Source organism: Podarcis muralis, chromosome 2 (assembly GCF_964188315.1).
Source record: "Podarcis muralis chromosome 2, rPodMur119.hap1.1, whole genome shotgun sequence".
In the NCBI taxonomy this organism is placed as follows: domain Eukaryota; kingdom Metazoa; phylum Chordata; class Lepidosauria; order Squamata; family Lacertidae; genus Podarcis; species Podarcis muralis.
In genome coordinates, this window is record NC_135656.1 from 79,579,618 (window position 1) to 79,593,455 (window position 13,838).

Consider the following 13,838-nt stretch of genomic DNA (forward strand, 5'->3'; position numbering starts at 1 on the left):
GGAAGGTCTCGTTTTCAATGGAGTTTCATCTCATAGGATTGTAGCCTTAACTTCTTTACATATTGCAATTAACTATCTAGATTTCCCATGCACTGTGGGCAGGAGGGAGGAACCACTTTCTCTTGGAGATCTCGTTATGTTAATTGGTTCATGGGAACAATTTAGTTTGATGAAGTAATTTGATTAGCTACCACATGGAGAGCTGTTAGTTTTGCTTGATCTAAGCCCTTAGGTGCAGGGAAAGTGACATAAGGTGTCTATGTGAAAAGCAAACTAGTGTGTCTGGAGTTCATTGGATATTTTATTTTTGTGGGAACTCTCTCAATGCTGTCCTTGCTTGCTGCTTCACACTAACACATTTTTAAAAGGAATTTGCTTCCCTTCCTGCAGTTTTCTGGGCAACAATTTTAGTGTTTTTTTTTAAAAAGCATACATTATATCTGCTCTATGTAACCTCCAATATTCCAGAAAGGTACTTGAAGGAGTTAGAGAGTTATGCTGAATGAAAAATATATAGCTTCGGGCCTGTTTTCTCCTCGGTTGTTACCCAAATCACAGAAACAAAGTGCAAAGCTGATTTGATAGAAGGTGGTCTGTGGGCATGTGGTGGAGGCAGAAGAATATGAATGTCCAGCATTTTTCAAGCAAGCACTAGAACTAGCAAAGAGCATGGAACAGACAAGAACAAGGTGATATATACTGCAGCATCCCTCCCCTAAAGTATTTTGACTACAGAGCCGAGGAATATCAGGTAAAATCCTTATCTTAGCTTAGAACCTAGACCTGTCACTCAAAAAAAGAGCTTACCCTCTTCCCTCTCATCACCTTGGCATTCTCTTCAAATGTTTCAATTTTTGCAGACGCACTGCAGTTTTTTAAAATTTCCAGATCACACTGAATAGCTAGTGAGCTCGATTCAATATGGGGTGATTTGGAGCAATTTGCTTTGGCTAAAAATTCATGCGCCCCTCGCCTCCTGTGTTCCATTCTACAACATTTTTGTGGCAGCATGGTGACCCCTGCAGCTGCACCAGTTGCGCCACTCTAAAACAGATGCCCTAAAAGCGTAACTATGATTGACAGATGGAAAGTTCCACCCGCAACCCAAATGCGGTCTGCGGATGGTTGCCCACTTTTTGATCTAGCCTGCCAGATGCAGGTGTGAGCTTAGTGTCCAAAAGGACCCTTCCCTAAATATTCAGGCACTCATTTAGACTTCCATTTTAGTCAGAGGCAGTTTTGAAGAATAATTCCCGTTGCTGCATCTTTCATGTAACTGTCAGCACCAGTTCACTTGCTGAGAGGCAAATTCACAGCATGAAGATTAGGCATGACCACATCAACATATGCAAATATAACCTTCTTCAGGTTATATCCTTATTTCCTGTTTTTCTTGTTTAAATAGAAGGCCCATCACAACACAGAATTTTGGCATCTTTGCCACATCACCACAATCTCAAAATGGCTATATGAACCTGACTTTTAAATATATATTTTTAAAAGGTGACATTTGGATCAAGGAATGGTATGCAACTCAGTTTACTCAGAATAGACCCATTGTAATTAATGGACCTCTCTTAGCCATGTTCATTAATTTCAGTGGGTCTACTTTTGAGTGAAATTTTGTTGAATACCACCCAAGTGGAGTATCATTTGTATCCTAAAAGGAACAAGAGATTTTGCCAGCCAAAGTAGAATTTGAATGTGGTTGATTTGGCAAAATAAAATAATTGCATGGGTTTTCATATGAAATAAATCTTATACCATAAGAAAAACAGATAATTTCCCACTCAAAAATGGATCAAGCCTTTTCCTCAAAATAATTATAGTTTATTTATTTTTGCATAATGTTTGAATTTCCAACTATAAATAAAAAAAGGTTTAGAAAGAAGTTACAAAATTGAATTTAATGGATAAGAATAGTACAGAGTTTCTCACATGTGACATCAATTCCCAGCTTTTCTTCCCTTTCCTTAGTTGAAGTAAGATCTTGATGTTGACCCTATATCCAAGCTTGGACATGCATCACTTGTGGGTGTCCTCTTCCTCAGAATCTAAAATAAAAATATCAAAATCATGTATGATTAGAATTAGAGGCCCAAACACGCTAAACATCGTATTATATGCATAACCTTGCACTATGGATATTTCAGGTGCCTTACAGAAACAGCAAGCCAAACTCATGACAATCGCAGACACCAGTGCCATGCTTAAAGCTCAATGGTTTACCTTTTATTATATTTTTCATCTAATCCAACAAAACAGAGGCACCCTTGCCAAACCATTCAGTTTTGGCACAACAGTCATCATACAATCTGAGCCGCATTTTCTATCTATATGGAACCCAAAAAATGGATAGATGAAAAAGACGGAAAGCAGCCACAATTAATGTATATGATGCGATGTACAAAGAGAAAAACAGATTATTATTTTTAAAAATGAAAACAATAAAATAAAATAAAGAGAAGCCATGCACGAGCTGCTCCATGGGCCAGGAAATCCTACATAGAAAGCCATAGAATTCTTAAGAAGCACCACAATGTCCGAATAGCTCCATCTTCCTTAATAAGGCACATAGAAGCAAAGGGCTTAGCAGTGCTGATCTTTCGACCAGGCCAGTTCCTCCCTGGACAAAGCTCATCCTTTTATGGGAAGTGTTAAGCAAGACCACCAACATAAATGGTGAGATTGAGGGGTGGGAAGGATCTCATTTCATTGGCTCCTGTTGTACAAGGAAATAATTAAGAAATCAAGTATCAGGAAAGCCATTATTAATAGGTGGTGGAGGAGATGGGTAACTCTGCTCCTCCACATGCTGCTGGGTTCCAGCCCCCATCTGCACCCCAGTCAGTATAGTCAATGGTCAGGGATGATGGGGGTTATTGTGCAACAAATCTGGAGGGCTATTGCTCCTTCCATGCCTGCCTTTCTATGAGATAAGGAATATCCTTAGCGCTATACTTGAATTAACCCCAGCCCGATACCAGTAACACAATATTATATTCTTATTTAAGTGTGTTTGTGTGTAGGGGGAGAACACATAGCAGAGGTACCTAGGGCTCCTGTTTGAGGTAGTCATATGTGAGCTTGACAAACACACTCAGCTGCTGCTCAGCCTCCAAACAATTTAAATACAATAATGAGACTAATAGGATCTCTTAAATCCTGTTTCTCTTTGTTTAGCTTCTTCTTATTTGATTATTTTGCTATATTACTGTGTATATTGTGGGGTGTGTTTTTTTAATTGTAACCCACTTCAAACATACAATAGCCTAGAAATACAGGTGACAGAAATCACACAAATAACCACAATCACAAAGTGTCGGCATGGGAAGAGAGGGTGTGTGCCTTGATACAAATGATATCTCAGGAGAATCCTGTAACTCTTCACCCAACCACTCACAGTAGTAATGGCTTTTCTGTTGAGAGGTGGAGATGTAGAAATTACATTTTCCCAGTGAAGAAATACTGCATTTTGGAGTGTTGGAGAAATGCAATATCTCCAACACTCCAAAAGGAGTAACAATTGCAAATTGATTGTGCTGTGCTGTGTGTGTGTGTGTGTGTGTGTGTGTGTGTGTGTGTGTGTGAACTAACAATATTGTCTGGAAACACCCAATGTGTGAAGGCTCAAGCATGATGTTTAATCAACATGAATAATAATTTAGGCAATCTAAAACTTTTTCATGCGATTGTATCAACTAACCTTTCTCATGACTGAACACAGCAGGGAATACAGGGCCCAGAGCCCATTGGGCATTAATTGCTGTTGTCAAAATCCACTGACATCATGCAGTCCCAGTCAAAGCATGGATTAGTACATAAGAAAACTACACAGTTTCCCACTGTCAGATCATGCTTGAATAAGTTACAGGCACAGATTAGAAATTATTAGGGTGCAATGGTATGCACACTTAATTGGGAAGTCCTGTTGACTGCAGTGCAACTGATGTTTGAGTAGACATGTATAGGATTGCACTGTTAACTAAAGCAAAGAGAAATACATTTTCTCCGTTTACATTGTTAAGGCATGCATTCTCTATACTCAAACTGGCAAGCGTGTACACACTAGTCACTATGTATTTTAGCAGACAGGGAATTGCCTTCTACACTGGAGGAATTTCAAGGCTTATCTTCCAAAGGGGAACTGAAACCTTGCTGCGATGTTTAGCTGGTGATATATCATGACGTTGAAACCCATATATCACCCAGCCCTACTGTTCGCCTCTACATAGTTCAGACATTGTGATATATCGGTATATCACAATGTTTACCTGGTGATATTTTGCATTGTTGAAAACCAGACATCGCCCAGCCCTGGTGCACAAGCACTGGGTTGCAACCTTCTAAACTGACCACTCCAGTCCTCAAACCTGCTTTCTCAACATCTCTAGATGGTCCTGAGTATTACATGGCTTTTCAAGCAGCAAGCCTCACCATAAACTCTTCTGAATTCTAGCCAATCTCCTCTTTCTTACATAACATTCACAGGCAGCACTCACACCTGTTCCCTGTTGTGAGATGGATTGTCACCAACTACAGGTATAGCTCACACATCTCATCAGGTGAAGAGAGAGGATGATACAAGGTTCCCTATTCAGACATTAACAGCTAATATTCAAGTCCCTTTTACTTTCGCGGTTTCCCACACCCTCAATTCTACTTGGAAACATTATTATTTCTCTCTTAACTATAAAGTGGAGCATTGTTAAGACATTCTAGGCACATACAGGGCAGAAAATACCCCTGCATAGTTACTTGCAGTACAGATATAACAAATAGTTGTAAGTTAAAAAATGAACATGCCCAGCATTTTTAAAAAGCAACATTTAAAAACATCACATTTTTTTTGGCGTAGACAACACATGGCATACAGGCCAGTTAAAATTTTTTTGTGTCATGTAGGTAATTTTCATAATAGACAGAATCACAGCTTTTCTTCTGAAAACATTTCTTTTTTACCCCTAATTGATGCAATGGCAAATGTAGTGGCACAAAATGTTCCAAGAAATCAAATTTTTCTTTGTTCAGTTGTGCATTCTAAGCCAATGAGTTATGAATTTTCCAGCCGTCAGCTCATGTGTTTACCATATTCAAGTTCAGCATATCCACTATGTCATTTTTGTATCCATCAGGCTGGTGTAATAGCAGGGGGCAAAATGCTAAATTCTACGCAGCAATGCTAACTTTATTGCATATAATTCAAAAGCTTGCACCTCTGCACCCACAAACACAGAGGAGAGAGAGAGAGAGATCCAGTGCTTCCATTGTTGTAACTACAAGATGAAGGGCAGACAATCAGTACTTAAAATAAATTAAATAAAAGAGGGTTGAATAGAATGCCTGTGAATAGCAGATGCTGAATACATAACTGGAAACACTGTTGTCTTCATTCCCTGCTTGTGAACTTTCTGAAGTCGTCATTGAAAATAAGATGTTAAACTAGATGAACCTTTGGACTCATCCAGTAAGGCTCTTCCTGTTTTCTTATAAACACATGCATGGTTCATATCCTGCAAATCCTTAGTATTCAAGTGGCCTCAACATAATGTATGACTTTCCCTATATGCAGCCACATTTTAAAAGGTCCACGAAATGTGCTGTGACATTTGTGTACTTTCAGTAGAAACCTGAATGCTCAAGTGTTACTGTTCTAGGTTTGTTTTGAAAGTAAGATTTAACAGTGGCCATTTCAAATTTCACAATCTAGGGCTGCACCAAGAAGCCTGTGATCTTTCTATACAGTCAGTTCTTCTGCAACTTCATGATCTCTAACGATCCAGGAACAAAATACCAGCTGCATCCAGTAGCTAAACTGAGATGTGTCACAAAACTTTCACACTGCGTTGTATCTTGAGTCACAAGTGACTCAAGTTTACCTAATGAAAAACATTCCTTTATCTATTAGTTTTTGCCATTAAAGACCTAATTCCTGATGATTCCTTGAGAAGAAGTGTAAGTTGGATAGCTGATAAGATGCTATATATTTATATTTGTCTCATAAACGAGAAAGACATAATTTGGATCTGCTTATTCTGCTAGTGTGATCTAACAGCACAGTTACCCAAATTCTTGTGAACTGTTTTTGGACTAACTTAAGAGTATTGGGCCTCCATGAACCTATCACTTGTAATCATTTGGTTGGCAAAATATACATACAGTACTCAGCACCATTTTTAGAACATGAAACTGGATGGGCTGAAATTGGTAATCTTTTAGGCCCTGAAGCTAAAACACCATCAACAAAACACATACAGGGCAGATATCCTTCCATTCCCATCTTCATCACCCTTTACCCAAAAGGCTGTTGAAGATGGCCCTCATCACCTGTGGACAGAGGAACATGTTACTTTTCAGCTACCTCTAGATATGGCTGGTTGTGTTTTGTGTAGGATAGGGGGTTTTATTAATACCTCTGCCAGTCTGGCTTTTTCTGGACCTACAGTTCTGCACTCTTGCTTGCCACTTGGATCTACCATTGTTAGCTAATAGATTGATACCGTTGTTGTTGTTGTTGTTGTTGTTGTTGTTAGACATATTACAGTTTTTTTGTACCTTCTGTTGCCATTGTTTTTGGAGATAGTTGAGACAAGCACTTGTAGCAGCATCTTTGGGTGTTTTGGTTCAGTGCAACAACAGTTCAGAAAGCAACTTTCTGAAATCCCCCAGAGCATTCCCCATGAGATCCCAGCCAGTTACATCTCCCTTTCAATTTGCATAGAGGCAGTGGGACAACATCATGAGAAAGATGAGAATGAAATATTATGCTGGCTGCAGGGCCTAATCTGTCCAACTGACTGCTTATTTGGTATTTGGTGATGGAGGGAGAATGGATACCAGTAACTTGATTGCAGTAGAATTCAGCACGAGACAAAAAACTAAAGAAGTAATAGCTGAAAAATCTTCTGCTCTGGAAGGGCAGAGGGACATTCATCACTGATGCTCTGGAATTGTGTCAGTGCTGTAGTGATCTTCTTCAAGTAATAAAGCAGCGATCCCTTATTTTAGATTCAGACATGAAGTTCATTACCACCATCAGTTCAAGACTGGAATTACTAATATATGCTATCTGAAGCTATCATTTATGAGTGTTCAGACACAGGTTCTTTTGCTTGGAACACATCAATGCACTTCTACTGACTCCCTTTAGGATTGAATTCAAACTCTTGATTTTTACTTAAGTACACAACTGAAATGTACTGTATAAGAATGCTGTGGCCCATATACCCTGTCCATGATCTCTTGCTGAGCTCCATGCCATATTCATCTATCCATCTACGTGAAAGGGCAAATCATAACATACTTTTTTTAAAAAAAACCAATTGTAGGCTGGGGAAACAAATACATTTAGAATTCTAAGATACAATTCAAGGGCTGTCTTCCAGATCTCTGGTGGTTCAGGCTATAGCTATACAGAACTACACATCCAGTAAGCCACCTCTCCCATCAGCAAAATGTAACAGGATTCAGGTTACATTAAAATGGGCAGAAGTCCTTCTCACTTTAAATGAGAATGAGCTCAATTTCTTAACATCAAGCAAGACTCACTGGGCTCAAAAGTACCAGCTGCAGAAGGCAGGATTAGGACTTTGAGCATGAATGGCATCCTCATTCATAGTAACTGAGTCTATTTTACTCAGTGATCATGAGCCCAGTCAAGGCTGCTCCTTTGCTATTAAACAGATACAAGAAGCAACACTACTGATAAATTTAGATAAGAGGCTGAATTGTAGTCAGTGTCTGAACCTACAGTGATTTCTCCAGTCCAATATACTTTGATTGTGTTGGAATTTTTGTGTCATGAATCTTGCCACCACTGTTACCATTTAACCATTCCTTTCCCAAGTTGACAGTTTATTCCACGCCAAACATATACAATAGCATATACTCAAAGTCCTGTGCCTAGAATTATCAAGCAAGCCAATTGCTGTTTATTTATTTAGATTTCCTCCCAATCCTTTACCATAAGATTCATGGGTGTAAAATGGATCAACAAAATGGTGCGCTAAATTTTTCGACTAAAAATAACAACAAAAAAAGTCCAATTCATTGAGGACAATGTGGCAAAAAACATGAGATCTGCCAAGGGCACCCATTGAAGGATTTACTCATTGGACTTGGTGGAGACAGCAAGGGGACACAGAGAAGTATTTTTAGTCCTCCCAGTTAAGGATACCTGGTCACAGATGATTCCTTAAGTCAGTGTCTGAAGCTGCAGGGAATGGAATTAAAGAGCAGTGCTATCTTGTGATATTTTTAGAATTTTAGCAACACACTGGGTTTTCCACAAATTTTTCAAGCACAAAAATGTTTTATTTTGTCTTCTCTTGAATATATACAATCTCTTGGGAGTGAGGAGTTAGTGCCACTGACTTGCCAGCTTACAAGGGGCATGGCTATACAACAGGCAATACCAACAAACCGAAGGTTTCAGTGCAAGCCAAGGGGGGGAGGAATAGTGAGAACAAGATTTTCCATATTTTGCTCATAAAGCATACAGACATGAATCCAAAATAAAGTCTCAAACAAATGAAATATACGTGTTACAGAGAGCAGAAATCTCTTACTACAGCATGTATTTTGCCCAGGCAGATGACTCTGCACCATGTTCTACAAAATTCAATTCTAACCGAATTGATGGAATAATATAAACTAAATGGAACCAACAAAACGTTTCAGACAGTTCTTAATGCTCAAAGTACAATAGAACTATACAATTCACAGATCGGCAGCGCAAAACAGCTCCGACTCTTCAGCAGGTAGTTCAAAAATGTCATTGCCATAAAGAGAGAATGTGAGTGCAGTGTGCCTTCAACTTTTCTGTTGCAAAGCTTTTTATTTTAAAATGTGTGCCATTATGCTTGTCCTAGGTTTTTTTTTTAAATTTCAAGTAAATAGAGACTTACCAATCTGCAAATCAATCTTAGTAGTTACCTTGTGCCTTTATACTGAGAGGTGAAGGTGCAAAGTCTATGTACAGTTAAGTGAACCCAATGAAAGAAAGCTCAAGTCAAAAAAAGAAAGAGGTGCCCATTCTATCTATAGTGCAAACGGAGTGAAAAATGACAAAATAAATTCAAATGTGGTCAAACACCAACACTACTAAATAAGTAGGGTGGATAATAATAAAGAAAGCTTCACATTTAATTCCACTTCAGTGAAAATACTGTAAGCACTTCAAATATGGTTCTGAACTACGACTGCTGTTGGAATAAAGGCAATGGCATGCAAGTAAAGTTCTGTACTTACATACTTTTTTTAAATAGTAACTTTGGGATGGGCTCTCCTATAACCAATATTTTGATTAGTTCATTTCACAAATGAAACATGCATGGATTGAATTTAAATTACATAATTTGTTCAGAATATTTTTTGTTTTTTGCTTTTGTGGCTAAATGAGAAAGAGAGGGAGGGAAGGAGAGAAAAGGGGGAGGGAGAGAAAAGCATCTTAAACTGCTTGCCAAATTTGCTATTTCATATTAAAACAGAAGTTTTCACTTGCAACAGCTTTTCCAGAAAGATTGCATAACAAAGTGAATTGCACTGCCCAAAGCTATTACCTGCACACATATATACAACTTAAGTTCAAGCTCTTGTAAATGCTCCTATTGAAAAAGAAAGCTACTCATGTTATTACTCTTCATTAAAATGAAAAGTCTTCCATCAGTAACTCACTCTGTAAACATTTAAGCCACCCTTTTTCTTTTTTAAACTCACCCTTTAACCACCAGTTAAAATAAAAGCATTTACAGGAGAAAAATGGAACAAAACTGGGCAAGAGTTTCAAATGTAAACCTTCAACATTTTTTCCAATATATTTATATTTATATATATTTTTGCAAATTAAAAAAAAAGTAACCTCACACAAGCAGATTGTAAATAAAATACGCTTTTCAATTATTCTTATTATTTACATCTTTCCAGCGAGAACTGAAAAGCTTGAATTCAAGGCACTAATACTCCTGCAGGATTAATACAGTTGTCTTAACCATCAATTCAAGTACATTAACGCTGAAGTTTGCGGTTTCAAACACCAGAGCACAAAATAAAGTGATCTTCGGCAAGGAAGGAGAAGCAAATATTGCCATAACCACAAACGAATCGGTGTGAAAACATTTCACAGTGATTGCTTGATTCAGTGTATGGATGGTGTGCACGCTAGCAGGCCTGAACCGAATGGCGGCAGGTCAACACACCCCGTGCATAGGCTCAAACGCGCTGCCCTGGCGATGTGGAAAAGCACCGTCAGCTATCGAAAGGCGGCCGAGCTAGGTTATTCTCATGTTAGAGCCTGGCGGGCTGACCACAGGTTGCTGCAGCGGCACTGGAAACAGCTGCAAGCCGTTTTTGCCCAGAGGTGGGAATGGCGCAACGCTCTGGCCTCCTACAATCCCAGGCTGTGTGGCTGGGCCCAACCACTGCACTCCAAAAACGGATGTAGGGAAAACTCCTCCATATTGACAAAGAGGCATCACATAAGGTTTTACTGTGCCAGAAAGGGTAGTACCTGGCATAGGCACTGGCAGGGATGGTGAAACTCCAGGAGTTAATGCAGCTGGCACTGGGCAAGAGACTGGAACAATTGTCTTGTCCCCCACTCCTGTTCTGACTGAATTAACCTACAAAAACAAACATAAAAAGCAACAGCTATTACGCTTGTACCCTCCTAGCTGAGCAGTGAGACATCATCGCTTTATGGCAGTTTATCATTTCAAACTCAACAGTTGCATCCCACTCGGCTACTCTGTTCTGAGGGGACGTCCTGGTTCTGCGCCCTCCAGTGGAGGAGATTGTAGATTGTGAATGGGGCAATAAATGCAGAAACTTGGCCAGTTGCTTTAACATACACACACACCCTCTAGGTTTTCATAGACATAATGACTTCAGGGGGAATCCTCTGAACTGTCTACATTCCACATGAAATTTAGGCAATGTGGCGGTCTGCAAAATACCTGCATTATTTCTCCGTCAGTATATAAGAGCTGATAATCAATCATTGCTTTCCTTAAAACAATAACAACCCACCCACCCAAGTCCCACACCTATCTCCTTTCAACACAATCTGGAGAACAGTGTTGCTGTATTGGCTGTAAGCAGCATATAGCCAAATCTGGGGGAAAAACCACCCAAAACTGTTGTCCACAATATATTCATGTTTAGGTAGAATATGTACCAGTTAACTCCCTTCCGTGCTTTCAGCCACCCCATAACATCTTTTCACTGGCTCTCCAGAGAATTCTTTGAACACACACACAGAGCTCTTGGGACTATATAGCTCAGCTCCACAGCTCTGAAAATATCTAGACAATGCAGAACTGGATGAGAGAAAGGGCTTTCTTTTCTAAACACTGAGAACAGCTGACTTCCTGAGAATTATGAGCTTAAATATAGTCCAAATGCCACAAAAGCAATTATTGTACAAGAGATCTGTCTGGTTCCCCCATGGATTTGGTTAGCAGGTTTTAATTTCACATATAATTTACAACTTCTGGCAGTGATTTCATTAAGTCAGCACCTACTCCTGAATGATGGTTCTTTCAGGCAATCCCTTTGTCTATAATATCAGGGTCAAATTGGTAATTATACCCAGGAGATGGAGTGAGAATTTTTAAGGCAGAAAATGTGCATGAACTGAAATGAAAATTTGTTAATAGGGAGAAAGCATTTTGAGGGAGTTTTGCTTGCAATATCTAGACTGAAAAGGCAATAGTACCATCCTAGGCATCTACTGAACAGGGTTCCTACTCCTTACCCAAAACTAAGCTCCATTGAACTCAGTGGGATTGACTTCTGAGTAGAAATGTGTAGGATTGCACGTCAGCTACCCATTTTGGCTCCAAGAATGACAACCTCAAAATATTTATTTCCTTTAAAAGATACAAGGGTGATGAGAGGCTTTCCTAACAATCTTAAGAGACTCTATTCACCGGTAGCCCATTTAGCCAAGAATTAGTTCTTCATGGAATGAGCAGTTGTATGTGGGCAACAGATTTGCAGAATGTTGATAGCTTCTCTTAGCAGCAATTGGCAAGAGTATTACAAAGTGCAAGAGGTATGTGCCATGAAAGTGAGCACTCTATCATAGAACCTTAAAAAAGAAAAGGGGAAAAAAAATATCAGGTACTATTTTTTACTTTGCTCAGGCCATCTGTGGTTGGATAACATTGTTCTGCAGGATGAATTTGGTTCAAACTTCTCTATTTAGGCATTTTTGAAGTACAGTTCTAGCTTTCATGCCCTACAGTGGCTAATATTAGCTCATTGTCTTGAAGACTGGAAGACTAATTAAATACTACTGAGAAGGAAATAATATTGTGCTTTTTCTCTCCTAATAGCTCCAGCTTCCATCATTTCTCGAAATTGCCTATCCTATCCTAACTATCCTAGAGGTTTCCAGATAGTCTGCTGGCCCTGAGTCCTAAATACAACCTAAATGCATACCTATACAGTGGTACCTCGGGTTAAGTACTTAATTCGTTCCGGAGGTCCGTTCTTAACCTGAAACTGTTCTTAACCTGAAGCACCGCTTTAGCTAATGGGGCCTCCTGCTGCCGCCGCGCCACCGGAGCACAATTTCTGTTCTCATCCTGAAGCAAAGTTCTTAACCTGAAGCATTATTTCTGGGTTAGCAGAGTCTGTAACCTGAAGCGTATGTAACCTGAGGTACCACTGTATTTGAAAACTAATTTCAAATAAATTACTAATTTGTATGTAAAAATATTTACAGTTGTGCAACTTTTAAATTCATTGATTCCTAGTGGGGTGTTGTTTTTTTATAACTACCTACCACAAACCTTCATTCATTTATTTGTACTACTTACAGGCTACCTTATAATGGAAGTTCACATGCATTCCTGAACAACTATATATATATATAGAGAGAGAGAGTTATAGTCTAATATGGGGGGAATGTATTGGCCTAGTTAGGTGGTCTGAGGTTAAACCTTGTTTGAGGGCCTAAAAAAGAGGAAAGAGGAAGACAGCGGAGGCCTGAGGCTTGACTAAAGGGGAGCAGGTGATGCAGCAGAAAAAGACAAGGAAGTGAGAGGATGGCACAAGGAAGAAGAGGCAGGGTACCTAACAGGAGGAAAGGCAAAATTAGAAAGATGGAGGAAAGCCAGCTAGGAATACGAAAGGGAAGCTGGGGTTGGCACTTGCCAGCTGCTCAGCTACGGCACATCTTTATCACTATGTTTCCATAAAGGCTTGCTGCATTTGGATGGGAAACTTACTGGCAGTTTTATAAACAACAATAATGTGCTCAGACCTTCAACTTTTTTGAAAGCCAGAGAATCCAAATGGCACTGTGTATACTCATGAGCTTTCTGCTAAGGCCAGTCCCTGGGTGGATACAGCTCATTTAGGATTCTCTTCTCTCAGTATGTTTTGCTCATCTGTCACTTTGCTGTTCAGTCAACCAGCTTGAAGACATCCTTTTGGAGATCTTTGGATGAGCCAAACTACACATTACGTTGGTTGCATGTTTGCCTTTTGCATTGATATTTTATTTGCAAATAGCCAGCCCCGCCCAGTATGCACTTCAACCCTCCCGGCACATATACACACAGCTCCCTCACCAATAGAAGCAGTGGAAACTATTTTACTACCATATAACGGAAAGCCTTTTCAAACCGATTTTCGTTATGTGCTCCCAAATTGAACCCACAGCATCCATGCTAATTTATATAAGAGAGCCATACCCCCCATAGTTTTGCATACCCTTTGGGCATTCGTGGATTCTTCTGATATTTGGCATATATTAATCTGGCAGTTACAATAATCAACACCTTTCTGTTTAGATAGTAACCCTTTCAACACTGTGAGAGCTTTTTAATATT

General features: G+C 39.4%; 1 protein-coding gene across 21 annotated transcripts in view; it reads right to left on the bottom strand.

Moving 5' to 3' along the window:
- Positions 1-1,808: 1,808 nt before the first annotated feature.
- WNK2 (WNK lysine deficient protein kinase 2) overlaps positions 1,809-13,838 on the bottom strand; it is a 112,684-nt gene continuing 100,654 nt past the window's right edge. For 14 of the 21 annotated variants that reach the window (XM_077924892.1, XM_028718988.2, XM_077924910.1 and 11 more), the window contains one exon: positions 8,292-10,619. In XM_077924892.1, coding sequence (XP_077781018.1) covers positions 10,269-10,619 — 351 coding nt within the window. In that variant the 3' untranslated portion in view covers positions 8,292-10,268. Of the gene's footprint in view, positions 2,055-8,291; positions 10,620-13,838 lie in introns of those variants that run through there. The other 7 variants (XR_013391973.1, XM_077924903.1, XM_077924899.1 and 4 more) reach the window with 6 other exon arrangements.